General features: G+C 40.4%; 1 protein-coding gene across 5 annotated transcripts in view; it reads right to left on the minus strand.

Moving 5' to 3' along the window:
• The window catches only part of NRG1 (neuregulin 1), a 179,582-nt gene that overhangs the window by 135,841 nt on the left and 20,886 nt on the right, over positions 1 to 22,855 (minus strand). For 4 of the 5 annotated variants that reach the window (XM_085043801.1, XM_085043794.1, XM_085043798.1 and 1 more), the window contains exons 2-3: positions 11,985 to 12,162; positions 5,050 to 5,174 (exon numbers count right to left, since the gene is read on the minus strand). In XM_085043801.1, the coding sequence (XP_084899927.1) occupies positions 5,050 to 5,174; positions 11,985 to 12,162 (303 nt within the window). The remainder of the gene's footprint in view (positions 1 to 5,049; positions 5,175 to 11,984; positions 12,163 to 22,855) is intronic. The other variant, XM_085043797.1, reaches the window with a different exon arrangement.

Below are 22,855 nucleotides of genomic sequence, written 5' to 3' on the forward strand. Positions count from 1 at the left end.
AGTATACTTTCTGGTAGTGATGCAAGTTTTAAGCCTTTTGCATTGTTTGTGCTATTCAGGTGATATGATCTGAATTACACAAACAATGACACAAGCTAACATACACCTTGAGGAAAGGAGAGAATCTGAGACCTCTATCGCTTGGTTGACAGATGGCAGAGTAGGCAATAGTTGTGAAGAAGGTTGGTGGGACCATAGTCTGAGGCCTCACAGGCATGCAGGAATATGTGGTCAAAGACACAGAGTGATCCAACAGCTAAATTAACTTTTAGTTTTTTAAAACTACAACACTTTCCCCCTTTTTCCTCCAAGAAACTACTGACTGGAATCAGATTAAGAGAACACTGCCCTCAATTCAAGTATGTCACATTGCAAGGAAAGGTTCAAGGGTACTCTTAGGGAATTGCAATACCAAATTGAGTGATGGCCATGCTTCTTTCTAGGACCAAATCAGTGACATTGGTCCAGGCATGCTGACTTGCTCCAGCTGAGAATCTAATCCATTATGACAGCAAATTCAAAACAAACTATGGCACAGGGTACCTATAATTATGCTAAAGATAAGAGATACCCTGATCTGTTTTTATCAAGTCTTGGACAGAAGACTCTTTTTGCACTTGGAGTATTTCGTAGTTGGCATTTCACATGCTCTATGGGTGGTAGATATGTTTTTACTTACTTATTTCTCAGTCATCTTCTTGAAGCTAAGCTACTGTCTGTCTTCAGAAGAGGATGAGCAAATGAAAATTTAATGAATGATGAATATCAGATCCTTATTGATTACTGTACAACTTGGAGCTGTTACTATTATACTGCAAGTCCTATGGATGCAAACTCAGAGGCTTGCACAGGCCATTGATGGTGTAGCTAATGAATTTACCAAGGCTCACCTCTGTCTACAATTGAGATACATTAACAGATCACCTGAGTACTTCTTGTACCCCTCAAGTCAGGCAAAGTTGTCCCAGCCACCCACGCTAATGAGTCAAACTTCATCAACTCACTTTCCACAGACATGAAGGAATAGTGCTCACACAACACCCTGCACACAACCCAACAGTTAATCAGCATCATAGACCCATGGCTTTTGAAATATCTCTGCATCAATCCACCGGTTTGTACCCTGAAACATGCTGGGCAAAACGAACATCCTCAGAAAGGCAAAAGAATCAGGTCAACAGGTTTTAATGGAAAAGACTGACACCACATGCAGCTACAGCATGCTTTACTCTTTATTAAAAAATACCACTTAGCTAGTTGTCTAGATAAGTGTTTTGTGAGCAAGTGGAAAGCTTTGGCTGTGGAGTGAAGTATTCTGCCAGTGTTATTTATTAAGCATAGTAAGGTCCTATGTTGATGAGAAAATCCATGAAAAATTCACCGCAAGAATTTTGCCACAGTAAAGTAACAAATGAGGATGCACAAAAAAAGCAGTTACTATTGCATTAGCAAACTTGTGGACTACTTATACAATACCAGGAGAACTTCCTGCCTCTATTCTGACCTCAATTAAAATCTTTCTTGGGGGAGCACACATGAGTATGAATGAATGAAAATAGGAAGGCAGCTTATATCCTGTGGGCAAGCTATATTCATTATAAATTTAAAGGAGAACAGAATAGCTCCTATTGCTAGCTATTAAGACTGTAAAAACTGTGATTGTCTAGCTATTTTTATATTTGTTACATTTTTAATCCACACACATGGCTCTATAAACAAGGCTTTATATTTCTTCCAGTAAAACTGGGAAAATTTAGAAGTCTGTGTAGCTTAATACAGTTTGTGTGTGGTGTGTGTTCGTGTTTATGTGTAGCAGGAACTTGCAGAAGAGCAAATTTGGCAGTTTTAAGTAACAACAATGTTTATAATAACAGTAACAGTAAGAAGGACAGGAGTTACTATTGCATTGAATATTACTGTTCTAGACAGAAAAGCTTACCACTTCTGAAGTGGGAATGAGATCAGGAAAAATTAGTCTTTGCTCACTGAAAACAACAAAAAAAGTTTTACAAATGTTTTATTGAGAAATACTATTTTTTCTGTTTGGAGCACGGAGTTGAAATCAGCAACTTTCCAACAAGCGACCTTAGTGTTAAATTTCCTTAGTGTTAAATAATTTCCTTAGTGTTCAACCTTAGTGTTAAATATTCTTGGGGAAATCCCCAACACATTTGCCTTGTTCTTCATCCTCATGTCCATTGCTAGTTCATGTTAAAGACAAGGCACCATGATAGACCTTTGGTCTGCCCCTGAAATTCTCTTTTGTGGCATACACCAGCAAAGAAAATTTCAACTAAAATATTTCTAGTTTGACAAAATTCTAAGGAATTTAAAAGGGGATTTGTTTTAGATACTGAAAAGCACTAATCTTACAGTGGAAATAAAGTGCTCACTCTTAAAGTACCTAGCACAAAGGGAAAAGAAGATCTAGTCTTCAGATAGCAGGGTACACATAATAAACATGACCACGTGAGGTCACTCAATTAAAGGTCATAATTTAAGTTAGGTTCACATGGCAGAGCAGATCAGTATGACCGTAAGAAAGTTAGGCCCTCTGGTGCATTTTTCTTCACCTCACTGTTACCCTATCTGCTGGAGGTGGAAGAAAGCAACCTTTCTCCCCACTTTGAGAGATTCAGCCTTCTCAGATACACACACTTTAGTTTTCTATAGGGGCTCCTGGGCTATACTGGACCCCAAGGGATTCCACAAAAGCCCATTAACAGCCAATAACAAGTAAAAGTAAAACATGCAGGATTTTTTGTTTGTTGTTTTGTATTTTTCTTTTAATTTTAAACTCCTTCTTTCTTACAAATAATTCAGGACCTCCCAGATACACAGGACCCGAGTAAAGACTACCCTTCAGGGCTCATTACAGAGTTTGGATCCCAAATCTGTCATTAAGCGAGTGAGGGGAAGAGGTCAGGGAATGTGGGGGAAGGAGGGGTGAGAAGGTCACCGGTGCAGGGGGTCTATCCCTGTTTGCAAGGCAGATGTTGCCCTTTGAGGCAGTAGGGATCTATTGCTCTTAAGTCACCAGATGTTGCCCATGCTGTTTCTCAAATCCAGGTGGAAAATTCCACCATTAGCAGGAAAATAACAATTTTATTTGTAATTTATAAGCAGCAGTAAGCAGAGGGGGCTCAGATGTATGTGTAGCAACCAAATATGCATGATTGATTTATTCAACCAATGAATGCTGCCATGCCTGAGTCTAGATGATCAAATATCACTGAGATGTTCCAGTTCAGATATCATTGAGTTTCCAGTTCAGATCTTTACAGACAAGAGCCAGCTGCCAGGTTTAGACTGGATTCAAGTTTGCCCCACATTCAAGGGAGTTTGCATGCATGTCTGTGTTTTAAACAACTTACATTTCATAACACAATTAGACAGAGTTTAACATATATGTTATAGATACACATAACAGGGCTTGTCCACAAATATTTTTAACTGAGACCAAACTCCTGCCCCCCTGCAACAAGAGTGTTTTGCAATCATTCAGCATAGCCCAAAAGGAAGTTGAAAAATCCATGTCATGAAGCACAGGAATGAGGTCCCACATGCACCCTGATGATACCATTCCTTGTCTGAGAAAGTAATAGAAAGTGGTCAAGCATTTTTTTTTTTTTGCATTTATCTGTATCATTGCCTAGGCACAGTGCCTACAGTTGAGTTATGGAAACGGTATAGGAGCTTTCCATGTAAGCAGCTAACGAGCAACCAAATTTTGTATTCATGGAAACCAAGAGAGTCTACAAAACTACACAGGAACACCTACCCATTTTTCCTCTTAGTAACATTCCAGTAAATAACACTTGATCTTTTATATCAGTCTCTTGACATCTGCTCATGATTATAATACCATACAGCTAGAATGAAATCCTAGCACTTGAGATTCTTTAGTTGATGAAATAGAATAGCAAATGCACAAAGTGAATACAGTCAAGCAATTGCCATGTGATTACAAAACAGCAGATAGACAAAGATAAATCCCACTGGAAAAGGTTTACATTTGGTTTTCTGTTTATGTAAATGCCTATCTCCTATTTAAAAGCACAACGTGGAACAAAAAGCATGCCTGGTAAATTCATGTTGCTACAACATCTTTAACCCATTTAAGACATGGAGAGAACTTCAGCTTTGTTTACTAATATGGGCATGATTGTTTGGCTCTTCACAACTGGCTGGACACTGGAGTTTGAATTATGGGAGCTGAATTAGTCAAAGTCACACTTGAAAAACAAGATTTCAGCTGAACTGCTGTCTCCAATGCCTCTCCAAAGAAGAAACAGTACTGCAATACATTTGTGTGTAATGGAAACACTCACAAAATTTCCTCAGAAGCAACTGGAACTCCCTCTAAATGAAATGAGCTCTGCAAAACCAGCAATCTATAATAACTGTAAATCTTTTGAGTAAGTCTGAATACTATCCGTTTAATAAGTCCTGCTCATGCATATTTAAGGAAATAACCTTAAATCACAATACCTGAATCAAAGTACTTGAATCACACTAATACCTTTGAATAATCTGCCTTCAAATACATTCATGCCTTAGTTTTTTCTTTGGATTTGTGAAATAATAAAGACAATCAACATATGTGAAACTAAAAATGGTGGAAATCAGAGAAATACAAATATTACTTAAAGAGAGAAGTGCTGGTTTAGCAGTTCATACTGTGACATGTTTTAGGTTAAAGTCAAGCTTCCCCCACTGTGTGTAACGGGAATGAGAACAATATTCCCTTCCCTTAATCTTTTTCTTATCTTGACTGCTTAGACTGTGTCTTAGACTTGGTGATACACAGAAAATGCTGATCTGTCCTGAGATCTGTAGGAGACATCTCATTTGTCAGCAAGGAAAATCAAGCATCTCAACTACATAACAGACGAGTCAGGCCCAACTACTTTTCTTTGCACACCTAGCAGATTTCAGTGCTTCCACTTCCACTTCACTTGCCAAGCTTTGTCCTGCTCTGAAGCCCTTTGTCCTGCTGGCAGCTTTAATACACTGAATGTGACAGTAAAATAACGAGTCAAGCCTTACCATTGGTGTCTGTGATGATAACACTGGCTTTAGTACTGTCATTTCCTAGCTTGCTGCTCACTCTGCACACATATTCCCCAGCGTCGGCCAATGTGGCTCTGTAAATGTGAAGCTCAGAGTATTTCCTGTGAAATCAGAAAAAACATATAAACATCCTGAACTGGAATAACATTCACTGCATCAGTTAAAACACTTTTTCTTCACCCTTTTCAACAAAGTCTTGTCTTCCATTCTTACTGACAGATCAACACTATCCAGGTTTGAAAAAAGGGAGGAGAATAAAAAAAATCTCTTACAGGCTGCTGGAGAACAGGCATATTCATGAACTCAAATGAAGATACTTGTTTTTGCTTTTCTGTATGAGAGAAATCTTTGCTTTTCTGTATGAGAGAAGTCTTTGCTCTTAAAGGAAATCTGAAAAAAACCTTGTCCAACAACCATACTCTCTCAGCCGAATCATTGGCTACCCAGATGCCATGGAGATGGGTGTAACACTAAAATAGATTACCCTTCCCTACAGGTTCATATTACCAGTAAAAGAGTTCTGGGTAAGTACTGTAGTTCCTAACATCTGACTAAATAATCATGAGATTAGAACACACCACACTCTTTAACAGCCTCTGAAACCCCAATAGTAAATCATTCTCCAGTGCTAACAAAAAATCATGGGCAGGAGCACAATTTGCATGAAGCTACATTTTGTTCCTGGCTCAGAGATGTAATTTAATCAGTCTCCAAGGTTTTAAGATTAGATTTTCAAATGCAGAGCTCCTGCCTACCCATTAATTTTGTAGGAACATGTTCTGTGTCATTCATGGGGTCCCCAACTCACAAGATGGCAATAATCCCATTATCTAGACTGCAGAGAATGACTAGCTTGGGGAAAATGCACACTTTACTGCTGTTCCCAGATACTGTTTAAAAGAAGTGCTCTGAGGAAGTTTCTGCCTGTCATAAAACCTGATCTACAGAACAGTCAGAGTGCACGAACACTGGCTTCCCTAAGTTGCTCTAGCTAGACTTGAAGGTCTGATCCCCAGGAAGCAGCTGTTCACTCTCAAAGCTCATAGTTACCATCATGTCTAGCTGTGACTGCTGAGGTAAACAATGTTTTGGGAGCTGCTTTGCTTGAGCACTGCTATGTCTCCTAACTCTCTCTGCAGGAATCACAACTGGCTACCCCTCTTGCAAATCATTGAGCAGAGCTTGGTTCAGACCACAAACAGGTCTGTTGTAGCAGTGTGGGCTTCTGAAGCAACCAAAATGCTCAATGTCATTTTTCAACCTATCCTTGTGAGCCACCCCTACCTCCATCACAGAACACTATCCCATCTGCTACCAAACATCTGCTTATCAGCAGCCCAGCCTTCCCTGCCTCCACATGAAGGTCCTGCTGCTGAGGAGTCAGCCCTGTGGCCCTTATGGAATGAAAGGAGTGCGCTAAGTGGAGCATTCTCTGCCAGAAGCCTGCATCATGAGAGCTTCCCCTCATGTCCTGAAAGAGCACTGCTTTTTTGAGGCCACTGGGCTTGCAAGAGGGAGGAGCAGCCAAGCTAGGATTAACCATTTTCTTAGGTTTACTCAAATAGTAAGGAAATGTATAGCTGAGTATTTGGGCTCCCTTCTCAGGAAATGTTAGGAGCCCAGTTCCCAATGCTGAATTAATTAACTGGGCTGCATTTCAGATGGCATAAAAGAACAGATTCTAGCTGGTGGCAACCATGAATATGTAAGAAAAAAGTGGTAGAGGCACTGACAGAAATGTCCAAAAGTTGAATGCTGCTGTATCTTTGTGTGAAAACTTTGCACCTGACTAACGGCTATGCTTATACAACAGTAAAAATGGCCTGCTTTTTAATTTGCCTGCCAGCGATCCACCTTTGCAGCAGCCTGTTGAGGGCCTGACCAAGAATGTTGTGCGATGTTCTACACCACCTAACAGCTTGTGTGGACATGTGATATTTCCCATATTACAACAGGTTATCTCTTTACTGTACTTGCAGACACTTGTCTAGATGGAGAGCAAGCTGTAGCCTCAGGGAGCTTCAAAAGGCAATGTAAACAGGCTTAGTTTTTATAAGAATTCACTGTAACTCAGTGGAAAGGAAGGAAGTACAGCTGCAGCTAACACCACTTTAATGTGGACACCCTTTGTATACTTGCTGCAGTCCTCTTCATATATTAAGTAATATTGATGCAAACCACTTTTGTGGCATGCTTGGCCTTGTGAAGAAACTCTTTGCCTTGCTCATGTATTGTTTTTGTTTTACTTGATACATATGGGAAAGACAAGGAATTGCGCCTTCCTTTTACGATTTTATTATTATATTAAAATAGGTGAAACGATTGTATTTCTTACAAATCCATTTCTAACAAGCCAAATCTACTCTTGGTTTTAGAAAAAAAACTTGTAAGGAGTTTTGTCTCTGAGAGCAGGAGAAATAATATGAATATTTATACCCTTAAAAATATCATTGAGAGGTATTGGGACAGAATTCAAAACAGTCAGAGCAGAAGATGACTCATTAATGGCTGTAAATGAGGCAGTTTCCTAGCAATACGGTACTCCAACAGTACTCACTTAAAGCCCCTGCTAAACGATTTTGTTTTCAAAGGCTTGTCCTTTTCTCAAAAAAAAAAAAAGGCTCTCCCTGTAAGATTTGCTTCTGCTGTATATTTAGCTCATTGCCACTACGACACTGCTGAGCTTGTATTCATACATGAAGGGGAAAGAAACACATCTGCAGAATGCAGACCCAGCCCACCTTATCTGATTGCTTGAATTCATTGTGCTTCCAGTCTCCATCTGTCATCCAGAATTGCCTGTCTGCAGGCAAATATCCAGGCTAAGCTTGGATGAAGCTCAAGGTACAGGGCACTTACACACAAAGCTTCTTCGAGCATTACCACACCCAAAGCCATCAGGCAGATGAAGTGGCAAACACCTTGTCTCTGCCACAAAAACCCCCAACCCTGATAAGGGAGTTTCTCTTCATGTAATGAAGAGCACCGGACTTGTACAGCACACTGCCCAAACCAATAATGTACAGGTTTCACCTGCATTTGAAATCAGAGAAGGAAAATGAAATGCCATCATAGAAGGGGACAGCCATGGGAAAGTTATCTAGTAGGTGAAAAGCCCTGGTCCAGGGCCTGATTTTTTCTGTATCTCTGCTGTCACAAAGGAATAGCTTAGAGCCTGGACACACAAATCAACCAATCATGGCCTCATCAATCATGAGCAATCATCAGCAGAAAGTCACTAACTGCATGCTCTTATTCTGACAAATCTGAGGCAAAAAGTGAGTGCTTTAAATGCCTTTCATTAAAATTTAAAGTCATTCAGTTTCTCTTGACTCTCCAGTGTAATAAGAAGGAATACAGCCATTTAGTGTGATTCACCTGCTGTACTGTCATCAAAGTATAAAATCACAGAATAGTCTGGGTTGGAAGGGTCCTTAAAGATGATATAGTTCCAACCCCCTTTCCATGGGCAGGAATACCTTTAACTGGACCAGGAGAGCCCCATCCTGCCTGGCGCTGAACATTTCCAAGGATAGGGAATCCACAGACTTTCTGGACAACCTGTTTCAGTGCCTCACCACACTCACAGTAAAACGTGTCTTAATAATTAGTTCCTAGGTTAGTTAATCTAAAACCACCCTCCTTCAGTTCAAGGAGATTCTCTCTTGTTGTGTCACTCCACACCCCGGTAGAAAGTCCTTCTCCAGCCTTCTTGTAGCCCCCCCTCAGGTACTAAAAGGTGCTATAAGGTCTTCCCAAAGCCTTCCCTTCTCCAGGGTGAACAACCTCCACTCTCTCGTCCTGTGTTCATAGGAGTGCCCCACTCCTGGAATCAATGTAATGGCTCCTCCCTGGACTCATACCAACAGATCCATGCCTTTGTTGTGTTGGGGGGTCCCAGAGCTGGACACAGTAGTCCAGGTGGAGTCACCATGTGTTGAGGTTCTGTGTCCTCTGAATCAACCACCCTGACACCATCCTAGGGAGCTTAGAGAACACGCAAAGCAGTCTTCAGAAGGCTAAGCTTTGAGGAAGTCTACATTGCCACAGGGTCTTCTAAACTCCTAAAATACAAAGAAAACAGCATCTGTTCCACTTACTGGATCCCTTGACCCAGTACTATTCACACTGGACAATGTGCCCAAAACCACCAAGCTGCTGTATTATCTTTCCCTTGCTTACTTCAGGTATTAAGCTAAGGTCTTATTTTCAATTTCTGAGACAGAAATTTCTCTAATTTTCAATTTCTGAGACAGACACTCCATCATCTGCCAGAAATTATGCAGTTTGTTAAAAAACCTAAAGCTTAAGCTTTAGCTCTGGCTATGAAGCCAAACCTCAGAAACATATATTTTTCACCCAACAATAAACAGATTTTATTCTGTCATCACGCAATGAGAAAGATGATTTCTTGCAAAATACTACATTACTAAAAGTCAGTGGCCATTGGACACTACTTACAAACTCTGCAAGGTTTTTGTAAATATGTTAGAAAGTGTTATTTTCAAGTGTTTGGATTGAAGATGTCAATAAGGCTGTGATACTCTGCATGATAATGGTTCTTCAGAAACATAGCCTACTTTTTATGTAGCCATTTGAACTTTAAAGCAAACACCAATCCCAGACATCTTATCAACTACTCTAACCTCCCTAGCAGATGTTTCTCACACTTGGTAGTAGTAAAAAATTCACACTAATATGCCTGTTGTAACAATACAGCAGCATATGAACGTGACAAACATTTATCAGTGTGCTATCATGAAAAAACACACAGAACGTAAGTGGGGAAAAAACTCCTTGATCTCTGATACTCTTCTAATTTGCAACAGGATCTTTTTAATGTGGCTTTGCTTACTGAAATGTGCATGTCTTTTTATGCATTCATTTGCACTGCATTTTCTCCCACTTCTTCTTTAGTTTTACAACGTGTGTCTGTCCCACTTTTTATCAAAATAAAATCTATTTTCTATTTAACTGTTCATTTCTACTCAGTCCTGGATGCACACATGAGTAGCAAAAGAAATGGCAAAGCACTGATGTGTCTCCAAACTCAAATGTCAAAGTAGGAAGGCAAAGAAAATCCTTCAGATGTCAGCAGACATCCCTTGTCTTTCCTATTTTTGTACACTACATCCACTGATTTTCATGTCTCTAACTGGATGTGCTTCTCCATTCCACACTGTCATTTCTAAAACACAAGAGAAATTCCAGCAATGAGGGGTATCATTGGGACTGGGGAAGCACATACATGTGAAATACAGATCAAAGCCTGCACCCTGTCCACTTAGGTGAGTGAAGATGATTTCCATCTTCCAGTAAAAGGCACTATTTTAAACTTTTTCTTTATGTATCTTTTGGGGAATTTTAAACACTTTTTGGCACATCAAGTGAAAAAATATTCTCACATATTCCACATACATCAATATCAAATCAATAGCTATCAGTTTCCCTTCTGACAGCTCCTCAAAGCATTTTTGGGGTAAAAAAAAAGACAAAGAAGTAAGCTGGTAAAAGGCAGCTCCTGATTCGATGCTGAACTGATAAAGTCCTAGCCCCAGTGAGTTTGGTCAATCAGCATTAGCCAAAATATAAGCAGAGAAAATACTGATTGCCCCTCACAGGCAGCACTGTGTTGCTGGGAAAGCTAAGGGCTAGGCTCTGATCTGAACATTTTCTTTACAGAATAGACTGAAAATACAACTCTGACGGAGACATATGGCTCTACAAATGAGTCCAGACAATTTGCCAGGCTATCTGCCACCTGGAACGGCTCCATTTTGCAAATGCTGGAAGGAGACATCACAGGTTCCTTCTTGACATCTGTGCGCGCGTGGCATGGGGGCTGTGGCAATGCTGCTCTACCCCTCTCCATGTTGTGCCTTGTGCCCCAGGCTGGGGTACAAGAAACTACAAAGGAAGGCAGGCTTTCTGAATTTTAACCTGAATAAGTCTGAAAAGTCAAATACTTGATTATGGCTTCTGTTTTGTCTAGTGAGGTTAGCCCTGACACAAAGTATGGGGGCACTGAACACCTTGGGAAGAAAAACCTCTTGCAGAGTCCATTCCAAACCTTCTGTGCCTTGAATGAAGGGAAGGCATGGCATGGTGCAGCAGAGAGCAGTCCTGCCTACCGAGAGCAGAAGTGAGAGTTGATGGGCTGTGTTCAAACAGATTTTCAACTTTTTAACCTAAACAAGGTAGAGACCAAACAGCAAAAGCTTTCTCCTGTCTCAATGCATTAAAGCATTGTGTAGTTCCTCCCTTGCAGAAACAAGGCACCAGTCCATCTTTTGGCACTGGACATCAGTCACACGTAGGGGGCACTTTCCACCAGACAGGAGGATGGTATTTGCACGCTTTGCTATTCAGCTGACATCTGCTACACCAGTGCCTTGTTCTGCAAGTGCAGGAATGTCTCTGGTAAAGGACTACTGCATGCTTGCATAAGACATTCAAAGCTAATGCAGACAGCATTCAGCCCTTCTTAAGGACTAGCATGCTTGAAAAGCAAATCTCTAAAATATTTCAGAATCTGCAATTCTTAGATGATTTTAAGTCTTTGATTTTAGACAATAAACATAAGGTACCTCTGTTCTTGTTAGCAGTTTTAAAATGGCCTGTCTCCAAGGTTTACTGGTTAAAATCATAGCCTTTGGCTATCAGAAAACAAATAGAAATTAAAAAAGGGAAAATTAATTATGAAACATTTATATCACACTAACACTTTGTTCATATTTTCAGGAAAAATAACATTGGTGTCTGTTTCCTTAAATTTTCCTCCTGTGTAACTCACAGCTTTTAGCTTTGTGTTACTGCAGTTAGCAACTCCAATGCTTGCGTTCTGGTGAACATCACTTCCCAGCCCTCCCAGCCCCCACAGCCCCACTTGAGAGACATTACTTTGTACTTACTTTTGTTTTTTTGGGATCTTGATATTCTCCGGTCTGTTTTTTTTGGTTATTTCCTTCCCATTCTTTAACCATTTGAATCTGAGCGCAGGATACTCTGAAGTGGTTTCACACCTTAGCACTAACTTCTGACCCACAACAGCCTCTTGGTTTTTCATTTCCTTCAATTTGAGGGGCACTGCTAAAGAAATAAAAGAATGTGCTGGTGATTAGGTCATCCTCAAAAGGGAAAACACCGCTTACTCAAGCTGAGCTAGGCAAGCTGTGGAGGGCAAAACCCCAACCACACTAGCAATGCTTCTACAAAAACCCCTGGAAAACAAGGATCATTTGTGTGTTATGTGTATTTTCCTTAAAGCGTAAGGGCATATTCAGTGACAGCCTTCTTTGACCCTTAGGAGCTCTCCTACAACAGTCTTACCACCTGCAGGCTTTAGTGAGAACTGAAGTGGTGCTTCTGAATACAGCACAGAGCGCTAACAGCACTTATTTGATTGTGTGCACCTAGACACAAGACAGGACACTGTGGCAGGCACCTCTGGTTGGTAACACAGAAAGGCAAAGGGAGGGTATTTTGCTGCTTTACTAATTTCAATTGCTATGAGTCATGAGCCAAAGGCTCCAGGTGCAAGCGATCTGACAGGGAGTTAAAAGCATAAATACAAGCTCAACAGCCTCCTTCATCTCAGGGAAAGGCTTTTGCTGCAGCCAAACATTATAACCCACATTATACACCTACCTCAAACCTCAGCTTGGCCATATCCTTTCCCTGAGGCAAAAGACAACAGGCTTGGAAGCCCATCAAAAGAATCAATATCAATTAAGGGTATTTTGGACCCAGAAGGGGACACTGCATTGAAAAGGCTCAGCCAACACACTGTAGGGCTCCAGCTGATGCATCTCAATTTCTACTGTGTTGTAGCAATAACGTTTCTTGTATGTTTAAACCTCAAACCATTTCAGGCTTTCTAAGTTATAGACCTCTAACATTGCATGCCAGTACTGATCTTTGAGCACAGGCTTCACAAGATGCAGTCCCTCTGTGAGATGCTACCCTTCATTTGTCCCCTGTGTCAGCTGTAAACCAGCCACTACCGTGCTCCAGTGTACAGGTAAAACACCAATACTTGACCTTGCTGCACTTGAGGCTTAAGATAACACCTTTACTACACAACCAGGGAGGGCTAATATGGGCAACTGCAGCTGGTCTGATGATGTGTGACAGCTTTTAAGTCCATCCTGTCTCAGCTGTGCCCCACCTGGACTTCCAGGGAGTCAATATTGCCCTGCAGTACATCCAGCTGCAGGACATTTTGTTTCTTTAACAGTTGGTATATTGTCCAAGGCCACAAATGACCATCGTGGTCAAATGATTCTCTATAACATGCAGACCAGGAGCACTCAAAGAGACACCAAAAGGTCTCCTGTGCAAGAAAACATCTAACAAACTGGACACTCTTTATTATATTTTGGTGTCTGTTCCTCGTGTGTTTGTGGAGACTTGCTGTCATCAGTTGCCCTGAATTATTATTCCTATAAGACAAAAAAGAAGCAGCACCCTCATAGCCACAATTATGAGAAGCCTAAGTAAATAACTGATATGCACATACCCAGTAAGTGGGTGACTGCTGAAGGCAGCAGCATGGCCAGTCCCATATGTAAGACAGCCTTCCTCATCCCAGGAAAGTCCAGGGAAACCCTGAATTATTTGGAAACTGAGCCCAGAGCAGCATAAACAGTGGTGATTGGGAAAACACAGTCTGCAGTGAGTGACCAAATGAGGTGACACCTGCTGCCACGCCAGCAGAAGACAGAAAAGGGACAGAGTAGACCTCCACAATTAAAAACCTTCTGATTAAGAGGAAGGTGACAACTTTTTCCATGCACCTCTGCTGGTGTGGACAACAAATTTCTGGCAGGAAATGTTCTAGACATCAGCAAAATGTCTGAGAGGGAGACTTCTCTGGGAAGGGCATCCATGGACATTGTACACACAGGCTAGGCACATCTGTCAGGGTGGCACTGGGATGAATCAGGTAAAGTCCCAGCATTTCACAACCAGAATGTCTTCTCATATGTTAGTTTCCATTTTCTCCCACTCCCCCAGATAATTTTGGAAATTTCATTGTGTTCTCAAAATGCTATGAAAACAATTTTTGATTTTGGAAAAACAAGTGCCCACACACCATCCTGAAACCAATATGTTTAAATACACATACTTTTATAAGCGTGTGTTTGTGTATGTATGTATACATATATATATATATATATATAAATAAAAAATACACATTTATATAAGAACATGTGTAAATATTGTCTGAAAAGAAATATTTTTTTAAAATAATAATAATACTTAAAATTTCCAACAAGAATAAGTAGCATTAATTGAGAGCCATATTACTGAGGCTTGTGCTGGTAGTTTCATTCTATCATTAAAGAGCTGAGGTTATAGTCTATTGTCACTGTGAAAGAAAAGGAGCTACAGAGGTTTGAAATATAAAGGCAATATTCCTTATTTTACCATATTTCACTTGTTATAGTCCTAGTCCATATCTTGCATAAATTAAAAATAACCATATTTGCAAGGATGAAAATTTTTGTGCTTTAGACTTCAACTAGTTATTGACTGTTCTTTCAACATAGCAATGTGAAACTGGTAATAAAAGAAAGATGTCATTTTGTTCCTGATTTTTATTTTAATTCAGTATTATCTGCTCAAAATGACTTGCAGATTTTTTCCTCCATCAGAGCTGTCAGTGAAAAAAAGGAAAGTGTTAAATTAATATGCTCAACTCTTGCCATAATTCAGGAGTTACCGGGAAGCATAAAAGAGGATTTAATCAATGGCAGTGACCCTCACTAATTCACAGTAACTTGCTGTCCAAGCATGCAGGCTCTCCAGGGAAAACAGTAAAAGCTGTTCACAGACATGACAGAAAAGAGATTGTTTCTTTGGATTTTTTTTTTCTTCTTTTCATTTACACTATGTTTGTTTCTTTTCAGCTGCAGTTTTGCAAAAATTAATCAGACCTGCCAGGCATATGAGAAAGCTTGTGCTCATAAAACTACAGTATTGTGCACTTGGATCAAGATCAGCTACAGTTTCCACTGCTGCAAGAGGTAGCTGACTTTCATCACAGTCTGTGCCAATTCTACAGTGCTGGAAAGACAGGACCTTGTCTGCAGGGTAAAAATGCTTTTAGAAGAGACAAAAATGCTTATAATGATAACTAGCCATAGCTCCCCCTGACACCGCCCTCCCCTCCCCTCTTTATCCCTTCCCCCTTTGTCCCCACAGCATCTCCTGCTAGCTTGGCTCCTTTCCACTTCTCCTTGCTGTGCCTGTCACGCAGGGCTGCTCCTGCCGCCGGCGAGGCTTCTGCCCACTGGGTCAGGCTGCCCATGGCAGGCAGGAACGAGGCAGGAAGGGCAAGGAAAACACTGTCTGCATTTCCTACATGTAGATGGAGGCTGAAGTGCCATCAGGGACACAAGGATCGGTCAAAATGAAAATGGAAGGGAGACTCACAGCATTTCCTACAGGTCACTTTTTGAGCGCTATTGTGAGCGGCTCTGGTATGGCAGCAGCAGAGCCCTTACACATACCATCCATCACAGAATGACAAGGGCCAGGGAGCAAAGAAAACAGACAAATCCTGAAGAGAAACAACATAAACTAAGTGTGGAAGTACTCTGAAAGAGGAGCTGCTTGAATGAAAGCTGTGGTGGGGCATCTACTTTATCTGTATTCCTTGTGCCAAAATGCGGTAGGGCCTCACATTTAAGAGTCAATTAGACACACAGAAAGGCACCCAGGCTTTTCACACTACCCAGTCAGGATGTCTCTCTGTGACCCACGGACCTCCCCTGCTTTGACAGACTTTCTAAGAAAGCAACAAGAGTGATAACAGTGAGAGAACACAAAGCAGTGGAGCAGTTGTGTCAGCAAAAGCCCCACACAGCTGGAAGGGTTTAACAGGCAAAAGCAAGCAAGGTGTTAGATTTTTCCTTATTAAGATGGTTTGAATAGCTGTCATTTTGTTAGCAATTTTTTTTCAGAAACTTATGTCTGCTGGCCTGCATAATATCATTGCAGATAAGGAACACACATTTCCATATTCTCTCTGCAAAATAATGTATGACTGATAATGTATGACTGCAGATAACTTCTTCTCCCTGGACTTGTGAGTTTGGCAAAGAACATCAATCTCCTCACTCTCAGTGTTTGATTGTATAGTTAATCTGCATGGAAGCTCAACACATTGAACAAATTAAACAGGAAACCTGCAAAATATTATCACACAACCACACTCAGCTGAAATTCCGTGAGTGGTTGTTTTTATTTCCCTGTCTTTTCTTTCACTAGGAAGGCGCAAAGCCTTTTGAGAGTCTGAGCAGAGGAATGTATTAGGCATGCTTGCCAGTAGGCACATGTGCAGAGTTTGCTGCACAAAATTGTGTCCAACAGCTTGGTGAGGGGTAAGAGAAGCCACAAGAATAACACCCATTGCCTTGGCCTCAGACTTGCTGCCTTTTTTTTTTTTTTTTTTTTTGCATTATGCTCAAGGCAGGGCAGTAATGCAGGACAAATTATATTATTTCCAAAAACCTTCTCCCCTTGCATGTGAGATTGTAATCAAGGTCAGGCTTGCCATCAGCAGACCAGGTTTTGTAAATATATAAGCTACACTTTAAAATGTATACTGTTCCTCCTTAGACAAAAAGCCTCCCCCAAAGCCCCCAAACCCTAACAAAACAAATAAACAAAAATCAACAAAAAGCCTAAAAACAACAAATCCACAAACAAACAAACGAAACCCACAAAAATTTGCATTTCTTCTGTTGGTTTTAATCCTCCTATTATTTTCTCAGGCAACATTTGAATCCTGAACACTTTTCAAAATCTGGCTATTTCCTGCAAGCATGCTGAATCTCTGTGCAGATTACCTACATGATAAAACACTATGGGTAATGATAGGAGATAATTCCAAACTACCAGCTCTCCAAAATACCAGAGTAACTGAAAATGAGCTGAAGGACTGAAAAAAACAAAGCATTTAGCTACTTAATGGGAATTTCTGATCTCCTTTGAAAAAAGAGTATGTCAGATACATTTCAGCTCTGGGTCTTGATATTTGAATACTTGTCTGTGCAGAGCAAATGGAAGAATGGAAACCTGACAATTGTCCTGAACACTACACATAAAACCAAGATCCACAGATTATCACTCATTCTAATCATGTTAAAATGAAATTTTTACAGAAATTTTAGGTGTTGCAAGGGCCAGAAGAAAGGGGAGTGCCAAAGGAATGGCTAGTAACATGGTCAGGAGCCAAGAAACAGAGCAATAGAGAGATGCAGCATTACAGCCATGTTCTTTAAACACTGGAACATCATGGAACCAGAAAATGCCTCAATAAATTAGAGCGACTACTCCCAAAAGCCAGTCACAAAGCCAAATGCTACTCTGATAACCTGACCAGTTTAGGCATGATAGTACTGAAGTCTCATGTGGTCCTTTCAAAGTAATGGTGCACCAACAAACCCATAGATCTCTACCTAAAATATTTGTTTATTTGGTGTGAGATGCTTTCAAGTGCATGGTATGTCATACCAGTGTTCATGGATATTTACCCCAGCCACAGAACTGCTATGTGATCTTGCACTAATCTTCTCTTTGCTCTCTCTTCCAGAAGCCCAGAAAATGAGAGTACTCCCCGGTGAGAGTACCATGGACCAGCTCACAAGATGACCTTGCAAAGGCAGGATTTTCAACAGGACACTGAAAATGGGCATACAGAAGTGCTATGCACATGGTCTCACTCTTGCCCCTCCACTTCCACGTGACAAGTAAGAAGCATCTCCAGTGGAGTACAAAAGGATGGTAGTGACAAAACAGCATGTCTACAAGTATTGTGTCCAGGAGAGAAAGCCTGAGAACACCCATTTATTCGATCTAACATAATAATGACAGGCTGTCCATTCTCCTGCAGACACTCAAGACATCAGTTTCTGAACTTAGGCTTCCTTACAGACAGGGAACTGTGTTCAAAGCAAAATGTAGGTTTTGCAAGACAAGCTGGGTGTGAGCAAGTGTCTAACCTAAGGATTATGATTTAAAGGTCAACAATTTATTTACTGACGATCGTGTCTGCAGGAACACACTGCCTGATTGCATTAAATACTCTCTCCTCTGATTCCCAGTGATTCAGTTGACTCCAACTGGCTGCATTCCTGGTAAGCTTTGATGATCCTGTTAGACACTGTCAATACAAAAAACTGATCATACAGACTGAAAATGTGGGACAGTGTAAAATAAATATAGTTGATATCTAATAAGTTATTCAGGGAAACAGCTTGTAAAGTTCATGCAAATATCTGCAGGTCTGTATTTTACATACTTAAGTGCATAAAAGTGTACTCCAGAATCTTTACTTGAACACTAAAATTAAAGTAACCCAAAGCACAGAAATGCTGTGCAGGATAAATCCCGTGGACTTTAAGGGGACTTGCAAGTATTCAGTAATTTAACATTCTTTTTTCACATTAAGCCACTTTTGATTTAGGAGCTGAATTTCAGGACTGCAGATTAAAAAAAGTTTGACTCAATTTGTGTGCCTTGAAGTCAGATGAAAGAAGTGCAGTTTGCAGCATCATACATACATCTCTTTTGCTTGTTTGCTCTCCAGTGTAAGACTGTTAAGCACTAATTTCAACTTTTCCTTGAAAAAAAGCAAAAGTAAGTCACCAAACAGAGGGCAGCACAGCTGATAGAACCACGTGAAAGCAAAGGCTGTAACTACATAGTTAACTTGTCTGGGTCACAGACTTTGCTTTATGGCCAGAGCTGTAACGTTCAGCAGATCGCTGGACTGAGAAGCATGGAAAACTTAAGCTTTGGGTCTCAGCTATGGTACATGTGTAGCCACATTGGTGTGCCCTAAGATCATGTTGGGAAGAAAAAAATAAAGCAAATGGTATAAATTCAGAGTTAGCATTAGTGATGAAAATCCAATTCTTTGGCAAGTCCTTTTTTTTTCCCCCCCCATCTTTTTGGTAGAATTAATTTTTTTAAACAGCCTCCTTAGAGCTTAAGTCTTTCAATTCAGGGGCTCAAAAGTGCTGCAGTCATCTCCTCCTCTCCCTCTCACATTTCACATTCTCTGGCAGACTCTTGTATTTGCCATCATCAGAAAACAGAGATTTCTGTGTGTCAAATCCTGTAAGCTTTTCAAGTCCTATGAACTATATTATATTTTGTAACTCTTGTTTCCACCTCCTCTGGCTTCAGTTGCTTCTCCACCCTTTTAGCATTTCTCCACCATGCTGTTCCAGCAAAGCTGGGATTCGCACATGCAAAGGACATGAGTCATTGCTTTCTCCTGATCCTAGTCACAGAAGTCCATTTTTGCTTCTGGCTTTGGAGCATTTTCTGATACTACAATAGCTCCACTTCACAGACAAAGTGTACCATGCCTCAGCCAATAAATTGCCCAATGTGGATCTATCCATGGCAGGCTTTCATGAGTCTAAAAATCTTCTCCTCAGGCTGCAGAAATCTTAGGAGAAAGAATAACAGTACACATTCAGCAACATTGCCAGCACACTTTTACATCCCTGGCCAGAGATATTCCTAGTTAAGTATGCCACATAGTCCCTACCCCTCCAGTGAGAGCTCAGTCACGTATTTGTAGGAGAAACAGCCTGCATCACACAGAATTTAAATAACATCAGACAGTGTTATAGTCACAGGATTCATATAAACTCTCCCAGTATTAAAATCATTGTCCATGTTGAACAAGAAAACCAGAAGGATCTGCTGTCCACAAGGACGACTTATTAAAAAATGGTAAAACACAGGGAGTTGGGAGTGCCATGACAGGTGAAATTCAGTGGAACTGGTGGTCTGAAGGCAATTCCCAGAACATGGAATGATGGTTACCTTAATAAGTCACCACTAATCACCTCCCCCTGCATGGGTTCACAGAGCTAGAGTCACTGCCACCACCAATAAGGACACATGAGTAATCTGAGTTTGGGGATATAACCACTGGAAAGAATAATTAGCACACAGGAAGACCCAAAATGGAATTAATCAAAACAACTGCCTCCCCAAAGACCCAAACAATCTCCCTCTCACAAAGTTCACTCAGAGGCCATCACTTTTCATAAATTAGCTGAGAAAATGTCTAGATATCCCAAGGCACAACTGGAAGTCTAGGAGGTTCATTTGTCTGCTGTTGTTCCTCCCTGCAAAGAGCCACTCATCCATATTGAAATTTTGGGGTGGGAAGGTGGAAAATCCAAGCTGAAACCTGTCTGCTGGCTTGTTTGACATGAACAGAAAGGAAATCAAATCACAGAAATGAATTTGGAAAAAACAAGATTAATTGGAGAATCAAAATGAAGGAGCTGTTGTTGCATTACTGGCTGCATAAAATATTTACAGCAGTGTGAAGAATTTTGAAACTTTCAAGACATTGATTTGCTAATGCACAAGTCAAACTTTACACTGTGGGTATGGTTCCTCATTTGCCACTTTCCTTCCCCTCCTCACATTTAAATTCTTTGTGGTCAGCTCTCCTAGCAATACTCCCTTTCTAGGATTTGTGTGGGTGTTCAGCACAGGCTGTGGAAAGATGTAGGCCCACAAAAACATCTGTGTACTCAAAGACTGCACAGACAAAACCTCTGGAAAGCAAGGGTAGTTCTTCCACTGCAACTCCAAGGGTTTTCCTAATGTTTTTGTTCTGGTGTTGATCAGAGACAGAGCAGAGCATGAGCCAGCCCCATCTAGCTATATAACACCTGAAAATTCAATGTTCCCTGCCTCTGCCTGCCTGCCTTAATCTCCACCAGGCAGAAAATGTTGGAGGTATTTCTGGTGTCTCCATTGCTAAGTCAGTTTGAAATATGACTGCTTTTGTACCTGCATGCTAAAGAACAATCACATTGTTTGACAATGCAGGAAGTGACACACCCACAGCAAAAGGATGTGCTCTTCCCCAGGGACACAGCGCTACTAGTCCAGGCCACTTCAGCTGACAAAAGTGGCTATTACTCAAAGAGTGTGTTGGAAAAATGTGGGGTTTTCTTTTCATTTGTTTTGGGTTTTTTTGTTTGTTTGTTTGTTTTTACCACAAGGCATGTACACCCTACAGCCAATGAGACAGAAAGCCATTTGCCTCATTTCAGGAACCATGGAACTGGATACACCTGGGCACATGTATACTCTGCAGCCATGGCAAAACAGAAATGGAAACTGCAGTGAAAAGGAAGCATTTATATTGTAACTTTGAAAATGTATGTGCTGTCTTCAGACAAAGGAAAACTTGAACACAGTTCTTAAAAATACTGCTAAATACTTGCAATTTGGAATAGCTTGTAAAAATACATAATCAGAAGTATGAACATTGGCTAAATTATTCTACAAGATTAGACATCCTTTTAAAGGTCAACCTCCAAAAAAATCCATAACCACATGATCAGTAAAGCATGCAGAAACATGCCATGGTGCAGCAATCACTGAAGGAGGGGCAAGACAAATTATGCACCTCTGAAATGGTTTTTGGACTCCAGGCAAAAGTTAAAAAATTATGTAGGGAAAATTACACGGCTTTTAAAAAGTATATTACAGATCAACAGTAAGGGCTGAAATTGCATACTAGGAAATGTGTGTGAATGGTAAGTAGTGATCCATACAGGAGTGAAATCCTCACCCAAATACAGTAAAACTGTGAAACAGATCTCCAGGCCGTTAAGTCCAGCCTAGAGCTTCTGGTCCAAAACAGTGTGGTCCACACTGCCAGGTCAATCTTTTGTCAAGATCTCTCAATGGCATTAAAATCTACGAGGATGTGAAAAAAACCCTAAATCATGCACCCAATGGTTAGTTAATTATGTAACACTCTAACCCTTGTGATTGTGGCCACCAGTAGCTACTGTCAATGAGGAATTACATCTTTTATTGTAGAATGCTGACATTCCTTATGTAGAAGCCACAGGTAAACCTTGTGGAGCAGCTCAAACATATGAAGGGTAGTAAGCAATGTGCATAATTTACCGAGTCTTATTCCCCAGTCTAGAGTCTCCATTAGCGGAACAGTTTATATGGTGAATTTTTAACTAAAAAGTAGTTGGCGAATGAATTCCACATAAATTCTGAACAGACTGCCAGGAAAAAGAATAAAGACAAGGTAAATGAAGTAAAACTCCCTTGCCCAACTAGTTTTTTTAAACTTACAAGTGGTTTTTGTGTGTCACAGTTTTGGATAAAATCACAGCCTGAAAATTGATTATATCAATTTTCCAGTATCCAGGGGCTTTATTTGCTAGACAATAAGAACTGATGGCCCAGCACAGAACTAAGGTAAAATGCAGGCCCTGTTCAAATAAAATGCTTTGTCATTGATTTGTTACAGGTAGACTTTCACCCCAGCAGATGGAGAAATGTGCTACAGTTTTACAGATGGGAATAGAGCCTTATCTATATCCAAATTAAAACATGTATCAATTATATTTAAACCAATGCAAAGTCTCAGTGTGAACACATTTAAACCGATTTAAAGCTGATTTATTATTAAACTCACATTAAAATCCATTCCTTAATAAATTAAGTTGAATCAATAAACTTCTGGATTAAATTAGTTCCAACAGGTCTTTCTAGAGGCAATGCTCTCTCTTCTTCAATAGAGATGATTTAAGAAATCTAATTTTAATGATTTTGTGTGTTAACACTCATACATGTTAATATGCATTCATCATTCAGGGTAGAAAGACATCAATGTGATCATAAACTTCTGCACAAAAGGACTAATCAGTCCAATGTCCCATCCCTTTCTTAGCCTCCATTTTGTTTCACTCACAGGAATAAC

The sequence above is a fragment of the Lichenostomus cassidix genome, chromosome Z (genome assembly GCF_008360975.1).
Source record: "Lichenostomus cassidix isolate B80296 chromosome Z, HeHo_3.0, whole genome shotgun sequence".
NCBI classification, from domain to species: Eukaryota; Metazoa; Chordata; class Aves; order Passeriformes; family Meliphagidae; genus Lichenostomus; species Lichenostomus cassidix.